This window comes from Oryctolagus cuniculus, chromosome 14 (assembly GCF_964237555.1).
Source record: "Oryctolagus cuniculus chromosome 14, mOryCun1.1, whole genome shotgun sequence".
Classification (NCBI taxonomy): domain Eukaryota; kingdom Metazoa; phylum Chordata; class Mammalia; order Lagomorpha; family Leporidae; genus Oryctolagus; species Oryctolagus cuniculus.
Window position 1 is genome coordinate 1,357,694 of NC_091445.1, and position 25,864 is coordinate 1,383,557.

Below are 25,864 nucleotides of genomic sequence, written 5' to 3' on the forward strand. Positions count from 1 at the left end.
AGCGGAGAGAGAAACTCCTTTTTTCTGTTGGCTCACTCCCCAGATGGCTACAACAGGCAGGGCCGGGCCAGGCTGAAGCCAGGAGCCAGGAGCTCCATCCAGATCTCACTCGGGTGGCAGGAGCCCAAACACTTGGGCCAACTTCCATTCCTTTCCCAGGTGCTGGATTGGAAGTGGAGCAGCCGGGACACAAACCAAGGCCCACAGAGGACGCTGGCCTTGCAGGCAGCGGCTTTACCCACTGCGCCATAGTGCCGGTCCCTGCTGTCTACTTTCTAGGTTGAAGGGAGGAGCAAGCTCCTCTCCAAAAGTGTGCCCCTGCATCCAGTCGCTGACGTACTGGGTGAGCCTGTTTCTGCTCCTGAAGGCAGAAGTACATGCTGTGAAGCACGTTACCTCACACTGTCTGACGTGTGCTTTTGTTCTTCTGTTCTCAGTGACGGTTCTCCTAGCTTTTAGTAAAAGTACATTTGAATTTCTAACTTAAAAGTATGTATTTGGGATATTTTCAAGTCCTGGATCTTTAAACAGTGTTGACGTCTTAACCTTGCCAGGTGTGGGGTGTGCTGCACCCCTCCTTTGTCCCCTGCAGCAGTGTTGGGCCTCGTATGCTGCTGTAACGTGTAGATATCAAATTGCAGAGCCTGAGGAATTTCTTAGTGAGATCTGAGGTTTGTGATCAGAGTGTTCACGCGAGGGTGCCTCGTGCATGCCCTGAAGTGTGCGCTCTGTCGCGGCGGAGTTGACGTTTCTCAGATCTGAGGTTTGTGATCAGAGTGTTCACGCGAGGGTGCCTTGTGCACACCCTGAAGCGTGCGCTCTGTCGCGGCTGAGTTGACGTGTGCCGTCTCCTTGCCTTGCAGATGAGGAGAAGATCTGGCCCCCGTGTATTAGAGTGATCGTTGTCCGGTCCCCGGTGCTGCAGACAGGGTCGCTGTTCATCATTACCGCTGTGACCCCTGCGACGATCGGAAGGTAAAAACGGCTCACGTCACCGTCTCCTTCCGCCAGGGCTTCCGCAGAGGCAGGGCTTCCGTGTGCTGAGTGTCAGACGTGCTGTGCACTGCGGCGACAGAGAGGACTGAGGCAGCCCCTCCCCCACAGAAAGCACAGTGTGGAGAGAAGAGCAGCCGTAGGAGCAGCCAGGGAGGAGAGGGGGTCCCTCGGGGCCTGTTCCCAAGTCTGCCCGCCGCTGTGTGTGCTGCGGAGGTGACTGTCCCTTCCATTGCAGAGAGAAGGACATGGAGCACACCTTGCGCATCCCTGAAGTCGGTGTCAGTAAGGTGAGTGCGGCGATCTCCTCCCAGGTAGCACGTGGACGTTCTCCCTCCTGGAGCGTGAGGGTGTGCGGCGGGGTGCAGCGGCCGTGGTGCGGGGTACAGATCGGGTGTTCCAGTGCTTGGGAGAAGAGTCCCTCCACAGTCTGAACGCGTTATGTTTGCTTTGAACACCTGGAGCGGGGGAGAGCACTGAGTGTTAAAGTAGCACCCGTTTGACATGTTTTTTGAGTGACATGCCATGTGGCACATGTTACATGTTTTGCCAACTCCAAAGCAAATCACATCTGGATTCAGGACACCTGGGAAGTGGCTCTGTGGCCCTGGACCTGTCTCACAGCCAAGAATAGTCTGTCCTCTCTCACGGCTCTTGTTCACAGCTTTGCCCTTCGGAGCCTCTCAAACTGTCAGGCCAGAGCAGAGCAGAATTGCAGCTGGATGTGGGGGGCCAGCGCTGTGGCGCAGCAGGTTAAGCTACCACCTGAAGCACTGGCATCTCATAGGTGCACTGGTTCAAGTCCCAGCTACTCCGCTTCCAGTCTAGCTTCTTGCTAATGCACCTGGGAAAGCAGCAAAAGATGGCCCAAGTGCTTGGGCCCCTGCAGCCACGTGGGAGTCCCTTATGAAGCGCCTGGCCCAGCCCTGGCCACTGTGGCGATTTGGGGAGTGAACCAGCGAGTAGATGGAAGATACTCCATTTGCACCCCCACCACCGTCTCCCTCCCTTCCCCTCTCCTACCTCCCTCTCTCCCTCCCTCCCTCTACCTCTCTCTCTAGCTCTGCCTTTCAAATAAGTAAATCTTTAACAAAATTTTAAAAAGTGGGATATGTGATGTTTTAGCTATTTCATTGCAGTGCACACAGAGTGTACATGTACTGTAAGAAGGTTAGCAGGAATATTTTTAAAAATTGTAAGACCGGGAGAAAGCGTTGCCTGCGTCGTTGGAGCGTATGGTTGTGGTGTGTCCACGTGGTGCGTTTCACTCAGTGCAGGGAGTGGCCGGTGCTGTGTGCAGCAGCTCCTGACTTTGTGACGAACTGTGAGGAAGCAGAGGCACACACGTGCCAGGGCACTGCCAGAGTGTGTGCAGAATGGAATTAAAAGATGAGTGTGTTTTGGTGAAGAGAGAATTTGGAACCCATTCATAGTACACATATCCATAAGCGTGTTGAAGACCTCTCGTATACTGAACTGTTAGGTAATGGGTAGATACTGAACTGTGAGTGTTAGGGAGAATTACGGATGACTGCTTCTTCACTAGCCGCCAGATTTCTACCAGAATATCAGTTTGTATTGAAAAAAACAAAGTCCACATCATCGTGCCAGAAAAATTGTTACCCGTGGTTAAAAAAAAGCTGTAACTTAATGTTGCCTGATTTCTGTTTCCCTAAGTTTCATGCGGAAGTGCATTTTGACCACGACTTACAAAGCTACGTCCTGGTGGATCAAGGCAGTCAGAACGGCACGACTGTCAACGGGAAGCAGATTCTCCAGGTGAGTGCGTGGTGAAAACTGGACGCGGCTTCACCCCGGAGGACGTCGCCGTTGTAGACGGCCTCTGGGTCCCCTGGGAGCTCAGGCCCGGCCGTGCGGGAACGGGGCCGCCGGGGCTCCCCTCGGAGCTCAGACCCGGCCGTGCGGGAGCGGGGCTGCCGGGAAGCGTTCCTGGGAGCTCAGGCCCGGCCGTGCGGGAACGGGGCCGCCGGGGCTCCCCTCAGAGCTCAGGCCCGGCCGTGCGGGAGCAGGGCCGCCGGGGCTCCCCTGGGAGCTCAGGCCCGGCCGTGCGGGAGCAGGGCTGCCGGGAAGCGTTCCTGGGCGGTGCTGTTGCTGGCTCTGCCCTCTCCCGTGAGTGTGTGGTAAACCTCCTCGGGCTGCGTGCTCTTAGGGCACCTTCAGGCACTCCTTCTTCCTTCCAGTTGTCATGGAAATGTCACGGACTGAAGCTCCGTGGAGGGCAGGGGCTGTGCCCCCCCCCCCCCCCCCCCCCCCCCCGGTGCTTCTGTCCTGTGCTGGTGAGGAAGTGCTCGGCACGTAATGGGAACAGAGAGGGGAGTGGGGAGAACAGAGGCCCCGCCTGTCGGGGTGAAGCAGTGACTCGCACGGCCTGCAGGACAGGGGTGTGCATCCAGCCCCTCTCGGAGGCTTCTAGAGCTCCTTGTGTGGTGGCTGACATCTGAAGGGGTGTATCTCTCACAGCACTGGGCACGCAGAGAGGGCGGTTGGTGGATTTGGTGACGTCAGAAGGTGCCCAGGGCCTCTGCCTCTCCCCCGGTGTGGGTCCCTCGCTGTGAGGGCGTCCCGTGTCTTCAGTGCAGGTGTTCTGTGCGGTATACGTACCGTAGCCGGCCGTGACTGTGTTCTGACGTTTTCTCCTCTAGCCAAAAGCCAGGTGTGCCCCTCACGTGCTGGAGCACGGGGACGAGGTGAGAATCGGGGAGACCGTGCTGTCCTTCCACATCCACCCTGGCAGCGAGACGTGCGATGGCTGCGAGCCGGGGCAGGTGAGGGCGCACCTGCGCCTCGATCAGAAGCACGAAGCTCTCGGTACGTGAGACGCTGCTCCCCGCGGGCGTGCCATTCTGCAAGACGGTCGCCCGCTCCTCCTTCACAGCTGGTGGCCGTGATGGGGTCGTGAGGGTGACCGTGGCCCTGCGAGCCCGTGTCTCAGTGGGTGTGATGGTGCTTCAGTGCGGGTGTCGGGAGAGTGAGACAGGGCTGTACAGTTCCGCGTGTTTGAAATTGGAGACTTGGGGTATTGCTGGTGACGGTGCTGGCTTTTCTGTGTTAGCGTGTGGTTCAGGGGATGTGCCATTAGGTGGCTTTCTGAGCAGGAGAGAGGCTGATCCGCTCTTTTTGCTAATCCAGTTTAGCAGCACTTGGAAATAGACAGCTGTGGTACCTAAATGTCCTTGGTGAGAACTGTTTAAAGATGGTTAACAGAGCAAATTTTAAGTATTCTCACCACAGAAAGAAAGGTGAGGTAATGTGGCTGTTAATTGGCTTCATTGAGCCACTCATTCCATAGAGTATGCATATCAAAACATGGACACTGTATGCAGCTTGTCAGTGTATAATTTAAAAATTGTGACATAATATCGTAAAAATTGATTTCCTTTTAACTGAATGACAAGATGTAACATCTGTTTACCAGCAAGAAAAAGTCATCCGTGGTGAAAGCCTGTCACGTGGCGTCGGCATGGACGTCGAGGGGCGTTGGAGTTCTTGGTTGATGTTGGTCTGCTGGCTCTGTGCGCCGTCGTGTTTTCTAATAAACTGCCCGCAGGCTGAGGCCTGCTGCGTCAGGCCCCCACGCAAAGCTGCGCACACACAGATGCATGAGCTGTGGCAGCTCGGTTTCTGCGTCGGATCCCCCGGCCGTGTGCCTGCCCGTTGTTTGCTCTTCTCTGATCCTTAGGGTGAAACTGAGTGTGCCCTAGTACACGAGAACGTGAATCTTGAGCATTACAGATTGTATTGTGTCTGTGCCTTTGGGAGATTTACAGAGTATTTCTACTTTGGGTTTGCTGTTTGATACCACCATTGTTCATTATGGTATCTACATTATGATCTTCCTGTAAGGTTTGGTTCTTGGCTTTCTTTCCAAGACGTTTAGTTACAAAAATGCCCAGAGAATCTTAACATAACCCAAAATCATGTATATTAATGTTTAAACTTTTATTAATAGGAATGGGTTACTAATACTGTTAGCTTTTTATTAATTAATAGTAGTTGCTACAACATCTATTGGATATGTTGGATTCTTTTTTTAACTAACTTTTTTTCTTTTAGTTGGTCCAGCACTAAGTAAAGAAGAAAAAGAGTTGGAAAGGAGAAAAGAATTAAAGAAAATACGAGTGAAATATGGTTTACAGGTATGGGTTTTAAATATTGTTGATTTTTTTTTTAAAGATTTATTTGATTTATTTGAAAGAGTTACAGAGAGAGGTGGAGACAGAGACAGAGAGAGTGGTCCACCTGCTGGCTCACTCCGCAGATGGCCGCAATGGCCGGAGCTGCGCCAATCCAAAGCCAGGAGCCAGGAGTTTCTTCTGGGTCTCACACGCGGGTGCAGGGGCCCAAAGACTTGGACCATCTTCCACCACTTTCCCGGGCCATAGCAGAGAGCTGGATAGGGAGAGGAGCAGCCAGGACTAGAACCGGTACCCATATGGGATGCCAGCACTTTGGCCAGGGCATTAACCCGCTGCGCCACAGCGCCGCCCCTTGTTGAATGTTTTAAGCTATCTATCTGGTTTGAGTAAAACTGCCTTTAGGTGTGGTGAGTGTGCACTGCTGTCCAGGGCTGCTTACTGTCCTTCTGCGCTTTGTTACTGTGTCAGCTGTTCCCGGTCTGGGGATCCTGACTAAGGACCGCTGAGGGTAAGTAGACTTCCACAGCCGCTGCGGCTCACAGAGACCTGCGCTGAGTGAGGTGCCGCCAAGAGCACGTGTGGCTTCCGTTTGGCCTGAAGACAGTGTCGTATGGGCATGGACCCAAGCAGTCCGGGGGTACGCCCACCTCCGGATGCGCGAGCCTGTGCCTGTGTGGACGAGCAGTCTTCCGCAGAGGAGGGAAGGCAGTTGGGTAGAGAAAGGGTGTCTTTCCACAAGCGGTGCTGACGTACAGAGAGGGCCACGTGCAGAGACAGGAAGCATTGGTCCCTGCCTCACGCCGCCTACAGAGATGAACTGAGAGCGCGTCATGGTGTCAGTATAAAACCTAGAGCTTTAAACGTCCAGAAGACTCCAGGAACAGAGGTTAGGCTGAGACTCCCGGCAGGCGTGGCGCGTGCCACACCGACAGGCTGCACTCCCGAGTCAGGAGCTGCTCTCCAGGGCCGCGGAAGGTGACTGCCAGGTCGGGCGAGGGGAGCTGCAGCCTCGCCTCTCACAGAGACAGCATCAGGGCGTGGGCTTTCCCACCCGCATTTGTTCTGTGTTTTCCTTTTTTTTTTTTTTTTTTGACAGGCAGAGTGGACAGTGAGAGAGAGAGAGACAGAGAGAAAGGTCTTCCTTTGCCGTTGGTTCACCCTCCAATGGCCGCCGCGGCCGGCGCGCTGCGGCCAGCGCACCACGCTGATCCGATGGCAGGAGCCAGGTGCTTCTCCTGGTCTCCCATGGGGTGCAGGGCCCAAGCACCTGGGCCATCCTCCACTGCACTCCCTGGCCATAGCAGAGAGCTGGCCTGGAAGAGGGGCAACCGGGACAGAATCCGGCATCCCGACCGGGACTAGAACCCGGTGTGCTGGCGCCACTAGGCAGAGGATTAGCCTAGTGAGCCGCGGCGCAGGCCTGTTCTGTGTTTTCCTTTAAATGTGCGTGCTCACAGGACACGAGAACACGGCAGTAAGTCAGTGTGCTGTTCTCCCCTCCTCTGTCACTGCCCACGTTGTGCTACAATCTGAAGCAGTGTTACAGCTGCAAAGGAGAGTGTGTCACTGCTTGGTTTCTTCTGTTAGAGAGGTCACGTGGAGCCATTTTTTTTAAAAGAATGATTTATTTATTTGTAAGGCAGAGTTAGAGAGAGAGAGAGAGATCTTCCATCTGCTGGTTTCACTCCCCAAGTGACCACAGCAGCAGGAGCAGCGCTGATCCGAAGCCAGGAGCCAGGAGCTTCTTCCAGGGCTCCCACGCAGGTGCAGGGGCCCAAGGACTTGGTCCATCTGCTGCTGCTTTCCCAGGCCATAGCAGAGAGCTGGATTGGAAGAGGAGCAGCTGGGACTAGAACTGGCGCCCATATGGGATGCCAGCACTGCAGGTGGTGGTTTCACCCTACAGCACCCACCCCACGTGGAGCCATTTTTGCCAGCTAAGGCAAATGTACAGAAGTGACATTTTTACTTATCAGCTTTTCTTTTTCTCTGTTAAGAATACAGATTATGAAGATGAAAAGGCCTTGAAGAATCCAAAATACAAAGATCGAGCTGGGAAGCGCAGAGAGCAGGTTGGGAGTGAAGGGCCCTTCCTGAGGGATGATGCTCCTGCGTCTGTCCATGCGTGAGTGTCGTGTCTGCTCTGTGATGCCATGCGGCGGGGACTCTGACTTCCAGGACCCGAGATCTGATGGTTGTTTCTGAAATAGACGAGAGCGAGCATGTATGTGCCTGTGCGCTCGTCTGCTAGTCACTCCTCAAACGCCTGCAGCGAACTGGGCCAGGCCAGGTCAAAGCTGGAACCAGGGGCTCCATCCAGGTCCCCACTTGGACGGGGCTGTACTTGAACCATCAGCAGTCTCCCAGGGTCCTCTAGCAAGAAGCTGGGGTCAGGAGCCCACGCTGGGAATCAAACCCACGCGCGATGTGGGCTGTGGGGGTCTTAGTCACGAGGCCAGATACCCTCCCTGGTGTTTTTTATGATTCTTTAACATACAGATGCTTTTGTTCTTGTTAACTCTGTGATACTATTTTTCTTTGATTTGGTTCTCTCTTGTTGGTTACAGCTTTGATAAAGCATGAAAAATGATTTTTGAAGCCTGTAATATTGCGTATGTCTACATTTAATCAAATTGGCTATGTTTTTTGTTTTCTTAGAGTTTCTGGGTTTAATTAAGATTTCAGTGTTTTGTGTGGAAGGGATGATGGTAGCATTAATGAACTGTGGTATGCCACTGGTTCTGAGGTGGGCGTACACTTCCCCAGGGTGGCAGTGTTTTCTTCCTGACGTAGAGGCAGCCAGCTGGGCATGGACCAGACACGCCCACAGCGTAGCTGCCCAGGCAGCAGGCAGTGTTGCGCGTTTCCTGTCCTCACGTAATTGCTCTAGAACGTGAGGACTGTATCAGAAGGCCAAAGTAAAAGTGAAAGGCATTGGTCTGTCTGTGGTTTATTTTTATTGAAAAACTAACAATACATTTTGTAGAACTGAAAGGTTAGTACAATAGAATATAAAACTGGAACATCCTTAATTCAGTGCAATATAAAATTATAGGACAAGGCCGGCGCCGCGGCTCACTAGGCTAATCCTCCGCCTTGCGGTGCCGGCACACCGGGTTCTAGTCCTGGTCGGGGCGCCGGATTCTGTCCCGGTTGCCCCTCTTCCAGGCCAGCTCTCTGCTGTGGCCCGGGAGTGCAGTGGAGGATGGCCCAAGTGCTTGGGCCCTGCACCCCATGGGAGACCAGGAGAAGCACCTGGCTCCTGCCTTTGGATCAGCGCGGTGCGCCGGCCGCGGCGGCCATTGGAGGGTGAACCAATGGCAAAGGAAGACCTTTCTCTCTGTCTCTCTCTCTCTCACTGTCCACTCTGCCTGTAAAAAAACAAAACAAAACAAAACAAAAAACAAAAAAAATTATAGGACAAAATACAAATAGCGAAGAAGAGGTTTTCTTTCATTTTATTTTACCCGTTTCCCTGATGCATAACGTTCGTCAGAAAAGCGCACAAGCCGTCAGCGTGTAGCTCAGTGACACCTAAGGTTGGCAGAACGTGCGTTTCTTGGACAGGAGTGGAAATTCCCAGTCGCCTGGAAGCCCACCCTCGGGGGTCCCCCGACTCCCGCCTCTCTGCGGAGGCGACGCCCCTCTGGACAGCAGTGGAGTCGTTTCCCTTATTCTGAGGTGCTCAGTGAGCAGTCCGCTGTGTGTTGTGTCTGCCCTTCTTGTCTCCGAGGTGCTCAGTGAGCAGTCCGCTGTGTGTTGTGTCTGCCCTTCTTGTCTCGCGTCCCTGTCGGATGCGGTTTGTTTTTCTCCTGCGCAACGCTGACCTGTGGATAGACGCACCTACGCACGGGAACAGGGCACGGATGGCAGATTTGCTACGCCTATAAACAGTTGGTTTACATACTTCGTATTTGTAGGAGTGAAACTTTAGCCGTTTTGTTACATAGCATTCGTAGGAGTGAAGTTTTTACATCTGCAGCTTTATTAGGTAATGCCAAACCATTTTTGGTCGGACTGATCATTTTTAATTCACGAACTTACAAATGTGCCGCCTCCGTCTTCCTTCTAGTGAAATCACAGAGAGCAACAAAGGCCGGAAGATGTTGGAGAAGATGGGCTGGAAGAGAGGCGAGGGTCTGGGGAAGGACGGCGGCGGCGTGCGCGCTCCGGTAAGGCCGCGTCTCCTCGCAGCAGGCGCCTGCCGGCCCCAGCAGTGCCCGTGCTGCCCTCGGTACTGCTGGCGTGCCGAGTGAGACCCGATCCACACGTGCGTGTGTGTCTGTGCTCTGTCTCCCGCATTCGAGGAAGCCTCTCCCGGTCTTCTCCTGCCTCGGGGCGGGGGTGATGGGCACTGTGTCCTGAGCCAGACGTTCTTCCGGCTCCATTGTTCTCAGTGCCTTCCTTTCTGGGCCTGGTCTAGCATACTGCAGATACAGCCAGTGTCCTGCTAGACAGGAGATTCTGTGCTGGCTGGGAGTCCCTTGGGTTTAGCATGTCCAGAGAATAGTGTCTGGCTTAATTGTGAGCGATTCAGGTTGTCTTTCACACACCTCACAGCCGCCTGCCTGCAGAACCTGTGCCACCTGAGAGATGGGCGGTGGGTGTGAGCCCCACGCAGCTTTGCCTCTTCCACTGTGGTACTGTGCAGAGTGCAGCTGGCGTGGTCAGACGCGCTCAGCACGTGGGCTCTGCCATTCACAGCCGTGTGGTGTAGACGCCATTGGACCTCAGCTGTCCTGTGTGGAAACAGGAACTCCGAGAACGTGTGCGCGTGGTGCCTCCCATCAGGCCCGAGTAACAGGAAGTGCCCTCCTGCCACGGAAACAAGTCAGGCTCTCTGTCTGACTCCTGTGTTCCCCACTCGAGTGAAAACCAGACGGGGACTCAGGGCGTCCCTGCTCGTGCCTGGCGCCCCCTGCACGTGCAGGCGCTGGGTCAGGAGCAGCTGTTCGCCGTGACAGGAGGACGGAGGCACTGGAGTTGACGTCCGTGTGGCGGTGCGTGCGTTCCTGTGTGCCTGTGGTGCGTTCGGCGTTTTTGTCTGCATCAGTGTGTGATGAGTTGAAGATGCGCGTGCCAGTGTGGCCGCCGCACACTCACTGTGTTCAGACCCTAAAATAAGCCCTCTCAACAGATCCAGCTGCAGCTTCGGCAGGCGCACGCGGGCTTGGGGACCGGCAAGCCGTCCTCCATTGAAGAGGTTCCCCTCCTCCAGAACAAGAGCAGAAAGAACTGGGACAAAGCACGAGAGAGGTTTGCCGAGAACTTCCCGGAAGCCAGGCCGCCCCGAGATGCGCCGGGCAGCGCGCCTTGGGTGAAAGGGGCTGCAGAGTGAAGCCAGTCGCAGCGCAGCCGGGAGCTTGGAGGACGAGCTTGCAAGTCTCCGCGCACGCGAAACTGCGTCTCGACAGGTCAGCGGCACAGGGACCCGTGTCACAGCTGCCGCCCACGTGTAGGCCTGTAATAAAGTAGTTACAGGGACTGGATCAGGGCGTGTGCTGAGCGGACTAAAGTTCACGGGCAGAGTGGCCGCAGGCTGTGTTACTTGGTCTGGTCGGCACAACACCAGTGCGCGAGCTTCATGAGCTGCATCTTGTCCTTGTCCCGGCGATGCACAGCAGCAGAGGACAAGTCCAGGGTTCACTGGAGCAGTGTTGGCCTCCACGCATCCCTGTTCACGCACTTAGAGGCTGGTGAGGACGCTGAGAAGATGTGGGCGATGGTGCGATGTGGGGGGAGCAGCCCAGAGCTCGTGCACAGCTGACGCTGGTGGGAGATCCCACGGCCACTCATTTCTTCTGTGAAGAATCCGGATGTGTGCTCTGTGTTCCGCACTCGCGCTTGTTAGTTCCGTAGCAGCTGAGGTTCCAGGTGAGAACAGTGGAAGCAGCGCGGCGTGCTGGCTGTTGGGGTTGTGTTCAGTACCATTGCGGGCAGTGGAGTTTGCTAGGGATACCAGGTCTGCAGTGCCAGGGTTTCCTAGCCTCAGCCTCACAATAGTGATGGAGTGTTGACAAATGCAATAAAAAATGACAACGTTGAGTGGTTTGTTGGCTGTGATTTGCATGTTCACTGGTCTGCAGGTTCTGGCTGCCGCTCTGTGGCAGTGAGAGTGAGCGCAGGTCCCTGTGCTGGGAAGAAAGGGACCTCTGCACTGGGGACGCGGGACCCTGTCTGAGTGGTGCCGGCACACAGGGAGGCGTGCTGAGCGGGAGAGCTGGCCCCGGGGAACAGGCTCTGTACCGCGCTGCACCGTCAGAGCCATCCACACGTGCCCGGGACATGGAGGTGGCGGGTGTGTCCTGGGAGTGGTCCTGCGGCTGTTGCAGGTGTGTGGCCACGAGACGGGGCCTGGCCCTGGCGGTCCTACCGTCAGGCCGGTGACAGCTGGTGTGGCTGGCTGTGACGCTGCCCTTTGTTCCGTTGGGGGAAACTGTTCCGTTTTCTTTGGTTAAGGAAATGGAAGACCTGCAGGTGGTGATGAAGAATTGCAGTGTGGGAATTTGCACTGCTGAGCCTGGTGGGCGCCGGGTGCGGCGTGGCTCTGCTCCGGTGAGCGCCGTTGCCCCAGGGTCTGTCTGAGGAGCAGGCAGGCGGATGGGGTGGAGCCCCTGGAAACAGCAGGAGCAGCACACGTGAGCTGCTGTGGGTTTCGAGGCATACATGTGGACGGTGCACAGTTCGGATTATGCGTGAAATCGCTTAAAGCTGGTGTTTCAAGAGTTTAAGAGGTAAGCGGAGCTGCAAGCTGGTGAATTTTAGGAGTTCTAGCACTTCATAATTTTGCCGGAACATGAGAAGCTACCAAGCTGAGCCCAGCACACCAGAGCACAGCCGCAGAAACTTGCTGGTGTTGCGTGGCCTGAGGAGCCCTCGGCCGTGAAAGGCAACTTCTCGCTGCTTCTGGAAGTTTCGTTTCTGAGGTCATTTTTATTCGTGGGCTTTGGAGCGTGAGAGCTTGCGCATGTGAGACATCTCCCAGCTTGTGCACAATGTGCTTGTAGACGCGGCACATTTCCAGGGCAGGCAGAAGGGGGCAGAGAACTCCAGGAGGTGGGGTGCCCAGAGGACGGCCCCTAGGGAGCAGCGGGGGCCTGGGGGCCTGCGAGCGCTTCTGGGCCCTGCACTGTGTACACGCTCGGAGCTGCCGGCACGCCTTGGTCGCAGCCCGCCTGCTCTGTGCCAGGCTTCCTGCGAAGGCGGCAGTGCGTGTGTGTCTGGTTCAGGCCAGGCTCTCTGCTGCTGTCCCAGTGTGGACTTAGATCCCTGGAACCCCGGCCGCCATCCTCGTCACAGGCACGGGAGCGCAGGGTTGGGTCTGCTTCAGGAAGGCCGGGGCCTGCGCGGTTCTCACCGTGGCTTCTCTAGGCTCCTTAGCCAGACCAGAAGGCGCAGCTGCCCCTGGAGGGTCCCAGCCAGCCTCAGCCAGGCATGAGCCACTTCCTGGGGCTGGGGCTGGGGCTGGGCTTGGGGCTGGGCTCCATGAGCTCCATGAGCAGAGCGGCAGGGCGGGGCGAGTGCAGGCTCCCCCTCCCTGCCTGGGGGGCCCTGCGTGGTCGCTATGTTGCCCATTTTCAAAAGCGGTGGTCAGAACAGAATGTTGAAAATGGTCCTGTTTGTATTTTATAAGCATTGCAGTCCGTATCAAAACTGTTGGCTATCCAAGGAGTAACAGATGGACGGTGGCCTGTGTGTGTGTACACTGATGCGGTGGGATCTGGCGGAGGTGCGGCACCGTGGGGCCCAGCCTCAGGCCGTGTCCTCACTCTGCTGTGCCGTTGTGTGGACCGTCCTAAGCCTGGGAACGCGGCTGTGTCAGGACGCTGAGCTCAGAAACGTGGTATCGAGTGTCCAGTCACCTTCTTGTTGTAGGTTTATTAGAGAGGGACAGACAGAACTCTTGCCTCCACTGGTTCACTCAGCGGATGGCTGCAGTGGCCAGGAGCTCCATCTGGGTCTCCTGCATGGGTGCAGGGGCCCAAGCACTTGGGGCATCTTCCACTGCTTTCCCAGGCCACAGCAGGGAGCTGGATCGGAAGTGGAGCAGCCGGGACTTGAACTGACACCCAGATGGGATGCAGGCATCGCAGGGGGCTGCTTTACCCTCTAGGCCACAATGCCAGTCCTTTCACAATCATTTTAAATTAAAGCTGCTTATCCAGGGTTAGCCCGCGCTCTCCTCCAGGCCTGGTGTTCACTCCTCAGCCTGGTGATACCGTCTGTGCGAGCCAGGAGCCTAGGAGCAGCCTCTGCCGGCCGGGGGGCCTCGCGGCTCCCATTTATCTGAGACAGAAAACTCCGGGCCTGTGCGGGCTCCCACTCATTCTCTGGGCCGTGGCCGTGTGGGCTCCTGCTTGTTGTCGGGGTTGTGGCCGTGTGGGCTCCCGCTCGCTCTCTGGGCCGTGGCCGTGAGGCTCCTGCTTGCTGTCTGGGCCGTGGCCGTGAGGCTCCCACTTGTTGTCTGGGCTGCAGCCGGCTGGCCTCTGCTCTGGTGCGCTGTGCCTGGCCCTCACCACAGGGCCTGTCTCTGTACTCTCCCGGCACGTCCTCCGTAGTTGGTGCTGATGCGGCGTCTGCTCTGAGAGTTAGTTCCGGGGCCTCTCATCCCTCAGGCTGGTCAGCTGCCTCTCAGCGACATTCCTGAAAAACCATTTTTCTTTCACTGAGCGTGATTTGTAGTTCTGTATTAGTTATATATATTATATATTAGTGCCATGAGTGGGATCCGTCTCTCTGAATGCAGCTGCCAGGGGACGGGACTTTGCTTCCTCGTGCCTGCTCGGTGCCTGGCTCACCTTCTCTAGACAGAGAAGAGAAGGCAGGGTGGGGCTTGGTGCAGTTGTGGGAGCTGGCGCTAGCAAGGATGTGAAGCAGTAGCAGTTGACTGCTGGCCGTGGTCCACAGTGAGAGATGCAGTTTAAGTCACGGCCCAGGATGCTAGCTGGTGTGCACATACAAGGTAGAGGTCTCTCTCCCTCTCTCTCTCCCTCTCTCTCTTGAAGCAGTTGGAAATTTAATTGTAGAGCCCAGCCCTTTCACAGGTTGTAAGATCAGTTTGGTGGTTGGAATCAGTGAGGTGGCCGAGTTGCACCTGAACTTGCTGGGTCGGGGTAGGCAGACAAGTTAGCCCACGTGTGTGGGGGGCCTGAGCGCAGCAGAGCAGCCTCGGGCAGCCGTGGAAGCAGCCCAGCATTTTACACCAGAGTCCTGCCCTACCCCAGCAACGCGACAGGTGGGCCCAGCCTCCCCCAGGGAACGCTCCCCAGGAGAGACTCCTGCCCAGCTCCACATGGGCTACCCAGGCTGGTAACACCAGGCAGTGACACCTCCACAGCCTCCCCCAGGGAACGCTCCCCGGGAGAGACCCCTGCCCAGCGCCGAGTGGGCTACCCAGGCTGGTAACACCGGGCAGTGACACCGTGGGGGGGATTTACTGACTTAAACCCAGCAAACCCTTCACCCCCGAGAATAGGGCGGGGGCAGGAGAAACGGCAGAAAGGCGGGGACCCCGTTCCCTTAGACACCACGGTCTGAATGCAGGCGGCACGCGAGCGGTGCGCTCAGCTCTGAGACACCCACTGGCCTGTCGGGCATTTTCCCCATCAAACCAGGTAGCTGCTTGCCTGGGGTCCACCCTGCCTGTGAACCTTCGCGCCCCTGCTCGCCGCTCCTGTGCCAGGCCTGCGTTGTTCTCGTGTGGAGACGAACCTTTGCTGCAGCCATCTGCACTGACGTGGGCGCCAGTCCACGGCAGCGAGAGCACAGGGGTCGTGTGGCCTGTGTCTGGCACCTGAGAGGCGCGGGTGGCCTCGAGGGGCTTCGGTCCTTCGGCGTTCCTGGGGTGGGGGTGGGAGCTGGCTGCTGTCTGTTTCACATTTTCAGCTGTCTCTACGCCAGACACAGAGTCTGCCTTCAGTTTCTCAGCCACGTTTGAGGGTCTGCGATACGTGGGAGGCTGCGGCCCTCACGCACGGGAACGTAGCTGCCCGCTCGGAGTCTGGGCTGTCCAGCTGTCGGTCGGAGCAGGGGACTGGGGCAGCACCAGAGAATGCAAACACAAACCCACGAGCGAGGCCGCGGGGCTGCAGCGGCTGGGGAGGTTTGAAGTCGGACGTTCTCGGAATGGGCACCCGGGGCTGCTCTGCGGGGAGAGACAGACCTGCTGGGGGGCGGGCCGGCGACACAGGTTCCGCTGTGGCCATCCCGGGTCCCTGCAGGCTCAATGAACAAGCCGAGCTGCTGGGGGGCGGGCCAGCGACACAGGTTCCGCTGTGGCCATCCCGGGTTCCTGCAGGCTCACTGAGCAAGCCGAGGATGAGTGTACGTTGTGATGTTTTTATGTAGAACAAATTGCGTGTGTTTAGCATATACAGATTTAAGAGCGTGGTGATACTTCCCATCCTACCCTCTCCCTCCTCCGCCCTCCCTTCCTATTTTAATTTTTACAGTGACATACTTACACCTTATACTCTCAAGCTTAACCCTCCTCTAAGTGGAGTTCAACAAGTGGTGAGTAGAAAAACCACTGTTGCTCGGGGTGTAGACGGGCTGTGGGCAGTGGCCCGATCTGAGAGAGCCAGTCCCGCTCACGCAGGTGCCCTCACTAGGTCTCAGGAGCAGTTTTGGGAGACAGCCGTGCCCCGGCGGCAAGGTATTGGCACAGCTGCGGCAGTTCCCACGGCACCTCCCGGGAGCCCGCCGGGTGCCTGCCACCTCGGAGGTCCCCATGCGTGGCTCTCGGCTTCCCCAGAGCGGTGTGAGGCTGACGTCACAGGTGCTCCATTCACTGTCGGAGTCACCTAAGCGGGCTGTGCTCACCACCCCCTCAGGTCTGCACGTTACAGGTGCGGGGCGGCTGTGGGAAGGTTGTGACACCTGCCATGGGCGGCTGGAAGCCATTGCAGGCTTGGTCAGCTGCACTCCCGGCGCACCCAGCGTGGGCCCCGCCTCAGCCTTGCCCGGTGTCTGCCCTGCTGGCCGGGAGGGTGGCAGGGGGGCAGACGGGGTGGGCAGTCCCGGGGACTGGGGCCTCAGAACCCACCTCTGCCCCCGGGGGGGGGGGTCTTGCGCCTCTCCTTTGGGGTGGGGGCAGCACAGGCTCCTGCGATGAAAGCTGGGCGGGGCTCCGGTAGTCGGTGCCGCCCACATAGGGCGCTTTCCCCACGGAGCGGCCAGTCCCTCGGGGCTGGTCTTTTACTCGCAGTCAGTGACGCGTGAATTGTATCAACAGCGGCTTCGGGTCGGTGTCTGGTGCTGGCTGAGGAGCTGGTGGGCGCAGGGGCTGTGAGAGGAGGGGCGCGTGTGCCCCGGAGGTGGGAGGACCCCAGCCCGCCCCAGACACAGCGAGGGAGGCTGAAGGGGTGCGAGGAGCGGGTCAGGCCTGCGTGCTGGCCGTCCATGGTCCATGGTAAACATGCGGCGATCAGCATTGGCGGGGGCACGTCTTCCGCCTGGGCCAATCTGTACGGCCCGGAGGGGAGGCGGGGGCAGGTCAGCCGAGTGACCTCGGCGTCCTGAGTCCCTGGCATGGGGCATGGACAGGGGTCCCCGGAGGCTGGGCGCCACAGCAGGCGGGCTGGGAAGCGCCCGCCCTGTGCGGTCTCCTGCCCTAACCAGGGCACGGAGCACCTGCCCTGCAGGGGGCGCTGCTGTGCAGGGGGGCATTGGGGGCGTGCGTGTCACACTCCACTCGGTTCCGGCCACAGACACGGGGCCTGGCGGGCGCTCGAAAGCCGGGGCCTGTGCTCGGGGAATGGGCATGAAGTCGGAGCCAGTGGAGGTGGCGCAGGGGAGTCGGCGGGGTGGGCCTCGCAGGGCGTGACCGCCCCGCGGCCGTCCTGGCGGCGGCTCAGTCTACGTGGTGACCCCGAGCTCCCCAGTTTCCAGGATTGGGGAGAAAGCTGCCTGGGAGCCAGTGTGGACCGGGCACGCGACGGAGCGCGTCGCGCCCGAGGAAGGGGAGGCGGCCAGCGTCCTCGGCCTGTGGGATCCCGGGGCAGGCGGCCGCCTCGGGCCCCCGCGCCCCAAGTCCTGTCCCGTGGCGGGGGCTGAGCTCCGGCGAGAAGGGAGGCCACACCGGGGTGGCCACGTCCGGCGCGAGGCGGGAGGGGAATGCGCCGCACCTGCGCGGGCCAGGGCGCCGCCGCGGGGCTGAGACCGGGCGCACCTGGCGTCGGTGCGCAGCGTGGCGAGGGGACGAGGCGCCCCTACCCGAGCTCGGCGCTGGGAAGTGGGGTCCACACCGCCGTCCTCACTCGCGCTGCCCAGCAGCTCCCTTTGCTGTCCTCACGGGCCAGGATCCCACCGGGCCGCAGCCGCCCCTGCCGCCCGCCTGGGGCTCCCCGGGCAGCGCCGCGGTCCCGCGCTCGGCCGCGCCCAGCTCCAGCAGCCGCGCCCGCAGCGCCTCGCGCTCGGCCTGCAGCTCCCGGCTCGCCCGGGCCACGGCTCGCTCCGCCTCCCGCAGCGCCCGGCGCCCGCGCTCCAGGGCGCGCTCGCCCCGCGCCACGGCCGCCTCGCGCCGCTCCAGCTCGCGCTCGCGCCGGCTGCCACGCATGGCCAGCGCGCCCATCTGCTCCAGCAGGCGCGCCCAGTCGCCCTCGGCGCGCTCGGCCGCGGCTCCCGGTGCAGGCCGGCGGGCGCCGCTCTTCTCCAGCTCGGGCCGGTGCGCGCGCTCCAGGTGCTGCCACAGCGCCGCGGTCCCGGCCGGCGAGCCGGGGTCGCCGCCCACCTGCTCCCCGCACAGGCGACAGGTGGCACAGTGGCCCGACGGGCACCCGGGGCGCGCGGGGGCCAGGTGGAAGTAGCCCCAGGCTTCGGAGTAGGGCGCCCCCAGGCGGCCGGGGCCCGGCCCGCCCTGCTCGGGGGCGGCCGGCAGCTCCTCGCTCCTCATCGCCTGCGGAGAGGCGTGTGCGTGGCTGCGGTGCGGGGGCCGCTGTCTCCCGAGGAGCGCTCGCGGGGGCACCCGGAGCGGGTGTGGCGCTGGTCCCCGCGCGCGGCCCGGCCTCCTGACGGTCGCTGGTGGCTACGCTGCCTTTGCTGGCAGATCGATCCGGGGGCTTCTTGTCTGGGGGTGGCAGAGCCGGCGTCAGGAGCAGCGGAAGTGGCGCTCCGGGCGTGGAAGGCGCTCTTGGCGCGGACAGGCGCGGTGCGGGGCCGGGCAGCGCTTCTCTTTCTGCGGCTGTAAAAGCAACCAGGTTAGGCGTTGGCAGTACCGGACTCCGTTCACACTGAGCAGAGCAGCACCCACGCGGCCCGCGCGGGGACCTGACGAGGGGCTCCTCTGTGTGCTTGGTACCTTGAGGAAGCACAACCACCAGTCCGTGCGAGAGGCGGCGGGTCAGCGCGGGAGGACCCGCAAGGCTGACCAGGGCTGGTGGGGTTTCTCTCAGGAGCTTCCCCGAGGTCAGGCGTGAGACTCCGCACAGAGCACGCGCGTGCAGTCCTGAGCTCCGGCGAGACCCCGGCACGGTGAGCGGCCGTGGGCTGCCTGGGCTGTCGGGCTCGGGCCCTGGCGGAGGGGAGAGAACGCCCAGGAGCCCTCGGTCCTGCACGGCTAGGCGTGGGAAGGGCACAGGAGTCACTGCAGCGCTCCTGGTCGCTGTGTTGTACTTCTCCAAACCCACTTCTCACCACGCACGCCCGCTCAGGACCACGCCAGCGTCAGTGTGTCTCCAAACCCACTTCTCACCACGCACGCCTGCTCGGGACCACGCCAGCGTCAGCGTGTCTCCAAACCCACTCCCTCCCACCACGCATGCCCGCTCGGGGCCACGCCAGCGTCAGCGTGTCTCCAAACCCACTCTCTCCCACCACGCCCGCTCTGGGCCATGCCAGCGTCAGCGTGTCTCCAAACCCACTTCTCACCACGCACGCCCGCTCAGGACCACGCCAGCGTCAGTGTGTCTCCAAACCCACTTCTCACCACGCACGCCTGCTCGGGACCACGCCAGCGTCAGCGTGTCTCCAAACCCACTCCCTCCCACCACGCATGCCCGCTCGGGGCCACGCCAGCGTCAGCGTGTCTCCAAACCCACTCTCTCCCACCACGCCCGCTCTGGGCCATGCCAGCGTCAGCGTGTCTCCAAACCCACTTCTCACCACGCACGCCCGCTCGGGGCCACGCCAGCGTCAGCGTGTCTCCAAACCCACTTCCACCACGCATGCCCGCCCGCTCGGGGCCACGCCAGCGTCAGCGTGTCTCCAAACCCACTTCCACCACGCATGCCCGCCCGCTTGGGGCCACACCAGCATCAGCGTGACTGACACTGTCTGAAAAGGTGGCAGCCTGAGCAGACTCCTCTCACAGACGGCTGCTGATACACCCGCGTGCGGCCCGCACTCTCTACTGGCGTCTGAGGGCTGCGTTTCCCCGGAGACCAAGTAGCTGATGTCCCGGAAGCGGGAGGAGGAGTTAAGGCACCCTGAGCAGCGGGTGCTGCGCCGTTACGGCCAGCGAGCACGGGGAGACTGCGGTCTAGAAAGGCTATTTTAGTTCTAATTTGAGAGAGAAGGGGCCAGCAAGCCGGACCCATCTGCTGCTCGTTCTCAGTGCCTGCGCCGGCTGGCGCTGGGAACTCGACCTGGACCCCCACAAGGGTGCGCGAGCCCAGTACTGAGCCGGCACTGTCGCCGCGCAGGGCTGCTTTGTGGGGAGCAGGAGCCGGGGCTGGGACGTGAGCCCGGGCGCCCGAGGGGGCCGGCGTCCTGAGCCCTGGGGCACATGCTGCCGGGCAGCGTCTCAGCATCCAAGTTCGCCTCCGCCTTCCTCTTAGAATTCACTCTCCTCTGCGAGTGGGCGCCTGGCTCCTTCGATGGCCGGACGTGCGCAGACAGGGGAGCACAGTGCCGGACCCCTGTCCCGCGCTCCTCAGCCACGAGCAGACCCAGCCTGTGCCAGTGGCCGCGCTGGGTCCCCGTGGGCCCTGAGCAGGGGGCTCACAGCTGCACAGAGCCTGCAGGGGCTGGCGGGAGCCTCGGACGGCCAGTGCTGACCCCGCAAGAGGTCTCTGGGTCGCCCAGAGGAGCGCCACAGGCGTGAGTGCTGTCTGGTGGGCGCCCGGGTGCCAGGAGGAGCCCTGGGCCTGGGGACTGTGGGCTGGCGCGGCGCTGCCCCGGGGCGGCAGGGGGGCCTTGGCCAGGCAGCCCTTTGCTGTCGGAGGTCCTCACCGGCAGGAACAGCACGGCAGGGGCTGCTCACCTTCTCAGTCCTCCACGTCACGCTGCCCGGTGACCGGCGTGACGGCCACGGATCCCGCGCCCCCCTGGGGGAGAGGGCCCCCGAGCCACCCACCTGCGCGGCAGCGAAGCCTCCGCAGTCCACAGCCAACAGGGCGCGCGCAGGACCTGACGAGCCGACGCCTGGAAGAGCGGGACACAGAGTAGGTGGACGTCCGGAGAGCAAAGGCGGGCGGCCGGGGAGTCTTGAGCTCGTGCGCAAACAGCAGCAAGGCGCAGCGACAAAGATGAGCTGTGACAGAGCCAGAGGGGGCGGGGAGGACGACACGGCCACGCGTGGGATGGGGTTGAGAAAGCCGTGCCCGTGCCCATTAAAAATGACGTCCTCACAGACCCCACTCCTGGGCCCTGTCCTGTAGAGCCGGAAGCACAGCACATCCAGTCCTGTGCGAGGGGGAGTGCGCCCCAGGTTGATTAGGATGGAAAATCCCGAAGGAGCGGGAGGACGGCTGAGCGCTTCACGCGGCTCACGCTAGGGGGCGCCCGCAGCCACCGTCCTGGGCATCTCCTGGTCGGGGGGGAGGCACAAGAGTGGGATCCCACAGCGATTGGCTCGTACACGGATCCGTGCGGGAGACCCAGTTACAGGTTCTTAATGGTTGGGTCACACGGATCTGTGAAGGAGACCCAGGTACAGTTTTTTGTTGTTGTTGTTGTTGTTGTTGTTGTTGTTTTTCACAGGCAGAGTGGACACTGAGAGAGACAGAGAGAAAGGTCTTCCTTTACCGTTGGTTCACCCCGCAAATGGCCGGCTCGCTGCGCTGATCCGATGGCAGGAGCCAGGTGCTTCCTCCTGGTCTCCCATGTGGGTGCAGGCACCCAAGCACTTGGGCCATCCTCCACTGCCCTCCCGGCCACAGCAGAGAGCTGGACTGGAAGAGGAGCAGCTGGACTAGAACCCGGGGTGCGGGCGCCACAGGCGGAGGATTAGCCTAGTGAGCTGCAGCGCCGGCCCCAGTTACAGGTTCTTAATGATTGGATCCGTGCAGGAGACCCAGGTACAGGTTCTTAATGGTTGGGTCACACGGATCTGTACAGGAGATCCGGATACGGGCTCTGAACAGGGGGTTACTTCCCGCTAAACCCTCACAGGGTGGAAGTCAGCCGAGTCGAGATGCAGTGTCTCCCCCAGCCTGTAACCCACCCCCTGCTGGAGCTGCCGTCACTGAGGCCGGGGCAGAAGAGAAGGCACCGGTATTTACTGCTGCCTCGTCCGCCCACGTTGAGACTTTGGTGGTTCAACGTCAGCGTCGCTGCCTCTCTAACATCAGGTGATTCCGTGCAATGGTGGTCTGAGTCGGCAGGACGCCCTTGGAGAATGGGCCAGGGCACAGTGTGGACACTGTGGCACGGCAGGTTCACCCACGGGGCGCTCATCCCACGCCGGAGCGCCTGCCGTGGGCCTAGGCTACACCGCTTCGGACCCCGCTTCCTGCTGCTGCACCCGGGAGGCAGCGCTGTTGGCCCGAGGACTTGGTTTCCTGCCACCCACGTGGGGGACCTGACGCAGTTGCTGGCTCCTGGGTCTGGTGCGCCCCAGCCCTGCTTGTTAAGGGCATTTGGGAATCAACCAGTGCACGACAGATCTGCCTGCTCCCCTGTAATCCCTCCCTCCCTCCCTGCCATTGTGCTTTTCAAATAGACTTTAAAATACCAGATCCAAGAGCCTCACCCCAGTTTATTCTTACTTCCTAAATTAACCTTCATGCAAAACAGGTTGCTCAGGACTCAGGTAAAAGATGGGGGGGGGGGTGGCCTGACCAGTAGCCCCACGATGCAGATTTCTCCTGTAAAGTATCCGACAGAATGCATTGGCATTAATGTGTGTTGAGCTAACCAGAAAAAACGAGAAGTTCCCCTTTCATTTCCCTTCATTTTCATGGCAGCGCAGAGGGCCGGCTGCGTGGTCTTCCTGCGCGCGCTCCCCCACCAGCTCTTCACGTGGGTGCTCTGTGTCCCTGCCCTCGGGGCCAGGCCCAGCATTCCCGGAGGAGAACACGGCTCCTGCCCTCAGGAAGCCAATCCGAGGTGCCACTGACAGTAACTCGAGGCCCCGGCAAAGTGCTGTCTGGGGCTCACCCATCAGAGTTCATCCCATCACGATGCCCAGCCAGGGGCAGCTTCTGGCGCTGAGGCCTTGGGGGCCAGCACAGCCTTCCTCCTGCTCTAACCCCCTCTTCCTGGCGCCCGGGGCACCGTGGGATCCACCGCCAGCACCAGTAGTGCGCGGCCCTGAGGGAGCTCTGGTTCTTCGCTTGCGTGACCAGGCTTCGATGGCCTGTCTGAAACGTCTGAAAGCTCAATACAAGCACTGCCAGCATGAAATGAACTTTGCGGCGGAAAGTTGAGTTCAACTTCAGGGGAAAGAAAAAACACGCGGAGTTCAGGTCCTTGATGGCAGGGGAGGGGGCTAACTGCTGGCACCGTGCCCCCAGACCCTCCGGTGGCCGGCTTTGGTTTCGGCGTCTGCAGCTGGGAGGGTGACAGGAAGCCCCGCGTGATGCACACTCGCTGTCTCTGCCTTGGAGTCTGTGCCTGAGGAAGCCCGCCCCCCTAATGCCCACCAGACCACGGCCACACTGCCCAGGGCCATCTCCTGGGAGAAGAGATGGCGTAGGTGCTGGCCCAGCAACCCCACGAAAGGTAACTTCATTACTGTCTGCGACCCTTCCACTCGGGGAGAGAGAGAGACACACACACACACGTACACACGCACACCCGCACACCTGTGTTCTCGGAAATCACAAATGGAAGGCAGCTCCATCGGGTTAAGGAGGCAGAGACAGTTTGTGTCGGCCGGGCTGATCTGTCCGGGAGGAATTCCGAGAGAGGGTGTGGACACCCTGAGAACACTCTCGCTCACTCTGGAGACTTCACGCAAAGCGGACACCGGCGTCCGAACACGCGGTTAGCACGGGCAGCGGAGGGGTCCGGGAGCCCGTCCAGCAGCGGCTGGCTGGCTGTCTACGGAGTTTCTGCCCCATGTTTACCTTTTGTACACATATCCGGGCAGTTAGAGAAAATCGGCTGGAATTACCAGGCTGGAGGCTTGGAGGAAGGCGAGGCAGGGTGCAGCCGGGGTCAGCTGGGCACCTGTGTGCGGGAGGCGAGGCAGGGTGCGGAGGCCTGGAGCAGGGTGCCCGGACCCTAAGTGCTGCACTGGGCCGACCGCTGACCGATGCATCGCGCGCCTGGAGGCGGGAGGCGGGAGGCACTGCTGTCCCGCACTCACAGACTGTAACGCACTCTCGGAACAGGACCTGCGTGCCAGACCTGCGTGGCCTCGTCTAATGCCCAGAGCTCTGAAGAGGGGGCCACAGCTTTGTGAAAACGCGCGATTTCCTGTGCATCCGGGCTGAGAGCCGCCGGCTCCGGGCCCCGCGCTCCGGGCTCCGGGCTCCGGGCTCCGGGATCCCGGCTCCGGGCTCCGCGCTCCGCGCTCCGGGCTCCGGGCTCTGGGCCCCGGGCCCCGGCTCCGGGCTCGCGGCTCCGGGCTCCGCGCTCCGGGCTCCGGGCTCCGGGCCCCGGGCCCCGGGCTCCGCGCCCCGGGCCCCGGGCTCCGCGCTCCGCGCTCCGGGCTCCGCGCTCCGGGCTCCGGGCCCCGCGCCCCGCGCCCCGCGCCCCGCGCCCCGGGCCCGTTTCCATTGTGTTTGCTTTCTCCTGTCGCTCCGGGGGAGCCGCTGGAGCCCCAAGTTAACAAACGAGAAGACAATGACCGAGTGCGTGGCTTACTCGGCCATTTCTCTTTACCAAGTTTGCCCCTAACAGCTCGCCCTGCGGTGGCGACCCGGGGCGGGGGCGTGCGGTGCGGCCCACGGGAGCCCGAGCCGCGCCGAGGCCGGAGGTCTGGGGCAGGGGCGCCCCGGAAAGCGGGCAACTCGGTGAGTCGGTCAGAGCGCGGCCCTGGGCCCCGCGTCCCGGTAACCTCGCGGGAGGAGGCGCGGGGCCTTCCTCACCGCCTCCCGCTCCGCCGCCTGGGCGCGCGCTCCCGCCTCCCCGCGCCCGCGCCCGCGCCCGCACTCACACTCACCCGGTCCGCGGTCGATGGCCCAGTGCGCTCTCGGGGCCGTGAGGCGGGCGCCGGCGGGGAGGCCGCAGGCGGGCTCGGCGGTGGGCGCGGCGGCGGGGGCTCCGGGGGACAGCGACCCCCGTCGGCGGGACGCGCGCCCGTGCTGCTCGGCGGGGCCGGGGGCGGGGCCGGGGGCGGGGGACCGAGGCCGGTGAGGGGGAGGCGGGGGGTGCCGAGGCCGGGGGTCGGGGTCGGGGCTGGAGGCGGGGCCTGGGCCGGGCCGGGGCCTGGGGGCGGGGCCGGGGCGGGGCCGGAGGCGGGGCCTGGGCCGGGCCGGGGGCGGGGACTGGCCCGGGGGCGGGGCCTGGGCCATGGCCTTGTCTCCAGCAGCTTCGCTCCAGCGGCGTCTGCACCGTTGCTGGAAAGGCAGGGCAGGCGACGACCAGGTTGAAGCCGCCTGCACACATTTGCCGTGGACAGGGTTCTGAGGTTTCTTGTCGCAAGGGTCGCCTTGGGCGCCTCAGAACCCGCCCGACTTCAAGCCGTCATATCCTAATTCCTCCACAGCCCCCCGCCGCGGGCCGAGGGCTGCCTTCACCCGAGCAGCAGGTGCTTCCAGGACATTTTGCTGCGAGCCCGGGTGAGAAGTGGGGCAGAGGAGGGGTCAGCCGCCGGCAGCTGGGCGGAGCCGCGCGTCCAGGCCTGGAAAATGCGGCTGCAAGTTCGCCTTTGTGGTCCTAACAAGCTGTGTTCTGGACGTGTTTTGCAAGCCTGTCTTAAGCTTCCTGCAGGTTTCACGTCAATGTGAAATCAAAATGAGTTCTAGACCCGGTCACTCCTCTGCTTGCCCACACCGCCTGGGGGTTCAGCGCGAGGACCTCCGTTGGGACCGACCCCCGGGCTGCTGTGAGCCTGACTTTGCCCCCACGACGTGCCGCGTCCCCGGGGCTGAGAGCTGGCCAGGCACGGGCACCTGCGTGCCATGGCGGTTGGAGGGGTCACCTCCAGATTGGACAGAAATGGAGGCGTTCAGATCCGCTGTCCACCACTCATCAAAGGCCGGGTGGGAGGCGCGCTCCTGGGCCCTGGGGTGACGCAGCTGGGTGCCTGCCTGCACCCGGGCACGTCCGAGGTGTGCTCTGTCTGGTGTTCCCTTTGGCTGTTGGTGTCTGCTTTGGTACCACGAAAATACCAGCCTCATGCAACGAGGTGGGACGTTCCTCTTCTGTTTTTTGGAAGACTTTCTGAAGAAATGGTGGCTTGCTTTATGGGTAGGGTTTTGGTTACTAATTGCCTCATTTCACTTTGTGTAGGTCTATGCAGATGGTCTGCTTCTTCTTAAAATTTTATTAATATAAAGAGAACATGTTCCAAGTATTCCATAGGTTCAGCTCCTAGGAGATAGGCATGCCTCCTCCCTCTCCCTATCAACCCCCTTCCTTCCTTTTTCATTAATTTTTACAAAAAC

General features: G+C 60.9%; 2 protein-coding genes and 1 non-coding gene across 6 annotated transcripts in view; 1 reads left to right on the forward strand and 2 right to left on the reverse strand.

Annotated features, from left to right (window-relative positions):
* The window catches only part of AGGF1 (angiogenic factor with G-patch and FHA domains 1), a 25,513-nt gene extending 14,318 nt beyond the window's left edge, over window positions 1–11,195 (forward strand). The window contains exons 7-14 of the mRNA XM_051838699.2: window positions 864–975; window positions 1,232–1,283; window positions 2,671–2,772; window positions 3,657–3,822; window positions 5,068–5,150; window positions 7,148–7,275; window positions 9,223–9,322; window positions 10,288–11,195. Coding sequence (XP_051694659.2) covers window positions 864–975; window positions 1,232–1,283; window positions 2,671–2,772; window positions 3,657–3,822; window positions 5,068–5,150; window positions 7,148–7,275; window positions 9,223–9,322; window positions 10,288–10,488 — 944 coding nt within the window. The 3' untranslated portion in view covers window positions 10,489–11,195. The remainder of the gene's footprint in view (window positions 1–863; window positions 976–1,231; window positions 1,284–2,670; window positions 2,773–3,656; window positions 3,823–5,067; window positions 5,151–7,147; window positions 7,276–9,222; window positions 9,323–10,287) is intronic.
* On the reverse strand, window positions 8,591–24,582 carry ZBED3 (zinc finger BED-type containing 3). Of its 4 annotated transcripts, none has more exons than XM_051838702.2 (3): window positions 24,418–24,582; window positions 20,443–20,510; window positions 8,591–18,330 (listed from the first exon to the last, which is right to left on the reverse strand). In XM_051838702.2, exon 3 carries the CDS (start codon window positions 18,040–18,042, stop codon window positions 17,404–17,406), a length of 639 nt encoding a protein of 212 aa, XP_051694662.1. In that variant the 5' UTR covers window positions 18,043–18,330; window positions 20,443–20,510; window positions 24,418–24,582; the 3' UTR covers window positions 8,591–17,403. The 4 variants fall into 4 exon arrangements, with proteins under 4 accessions (XP_051694662.1, XP_051694661.1, XP_051694665.1 ...); XM_051838701.2 differs by having other exon boundaries at window positions 20,443–21,080; XM_051838705.2 differs by lacking the exon at window positions 20,443–20,510.
* Window positions 20,238–20,364, reverse strand: LOC127488623 (small nucleolar RNA SNORA47). The gene has a single exon (XR_007916404.1). It is a non-coding gene; the product is annotated as a small nucleolar RNA SNORA47 (small nucleolar RNA).
* Window positions 24,583–25,864: the final 1,282 nt, after the last annotated feature.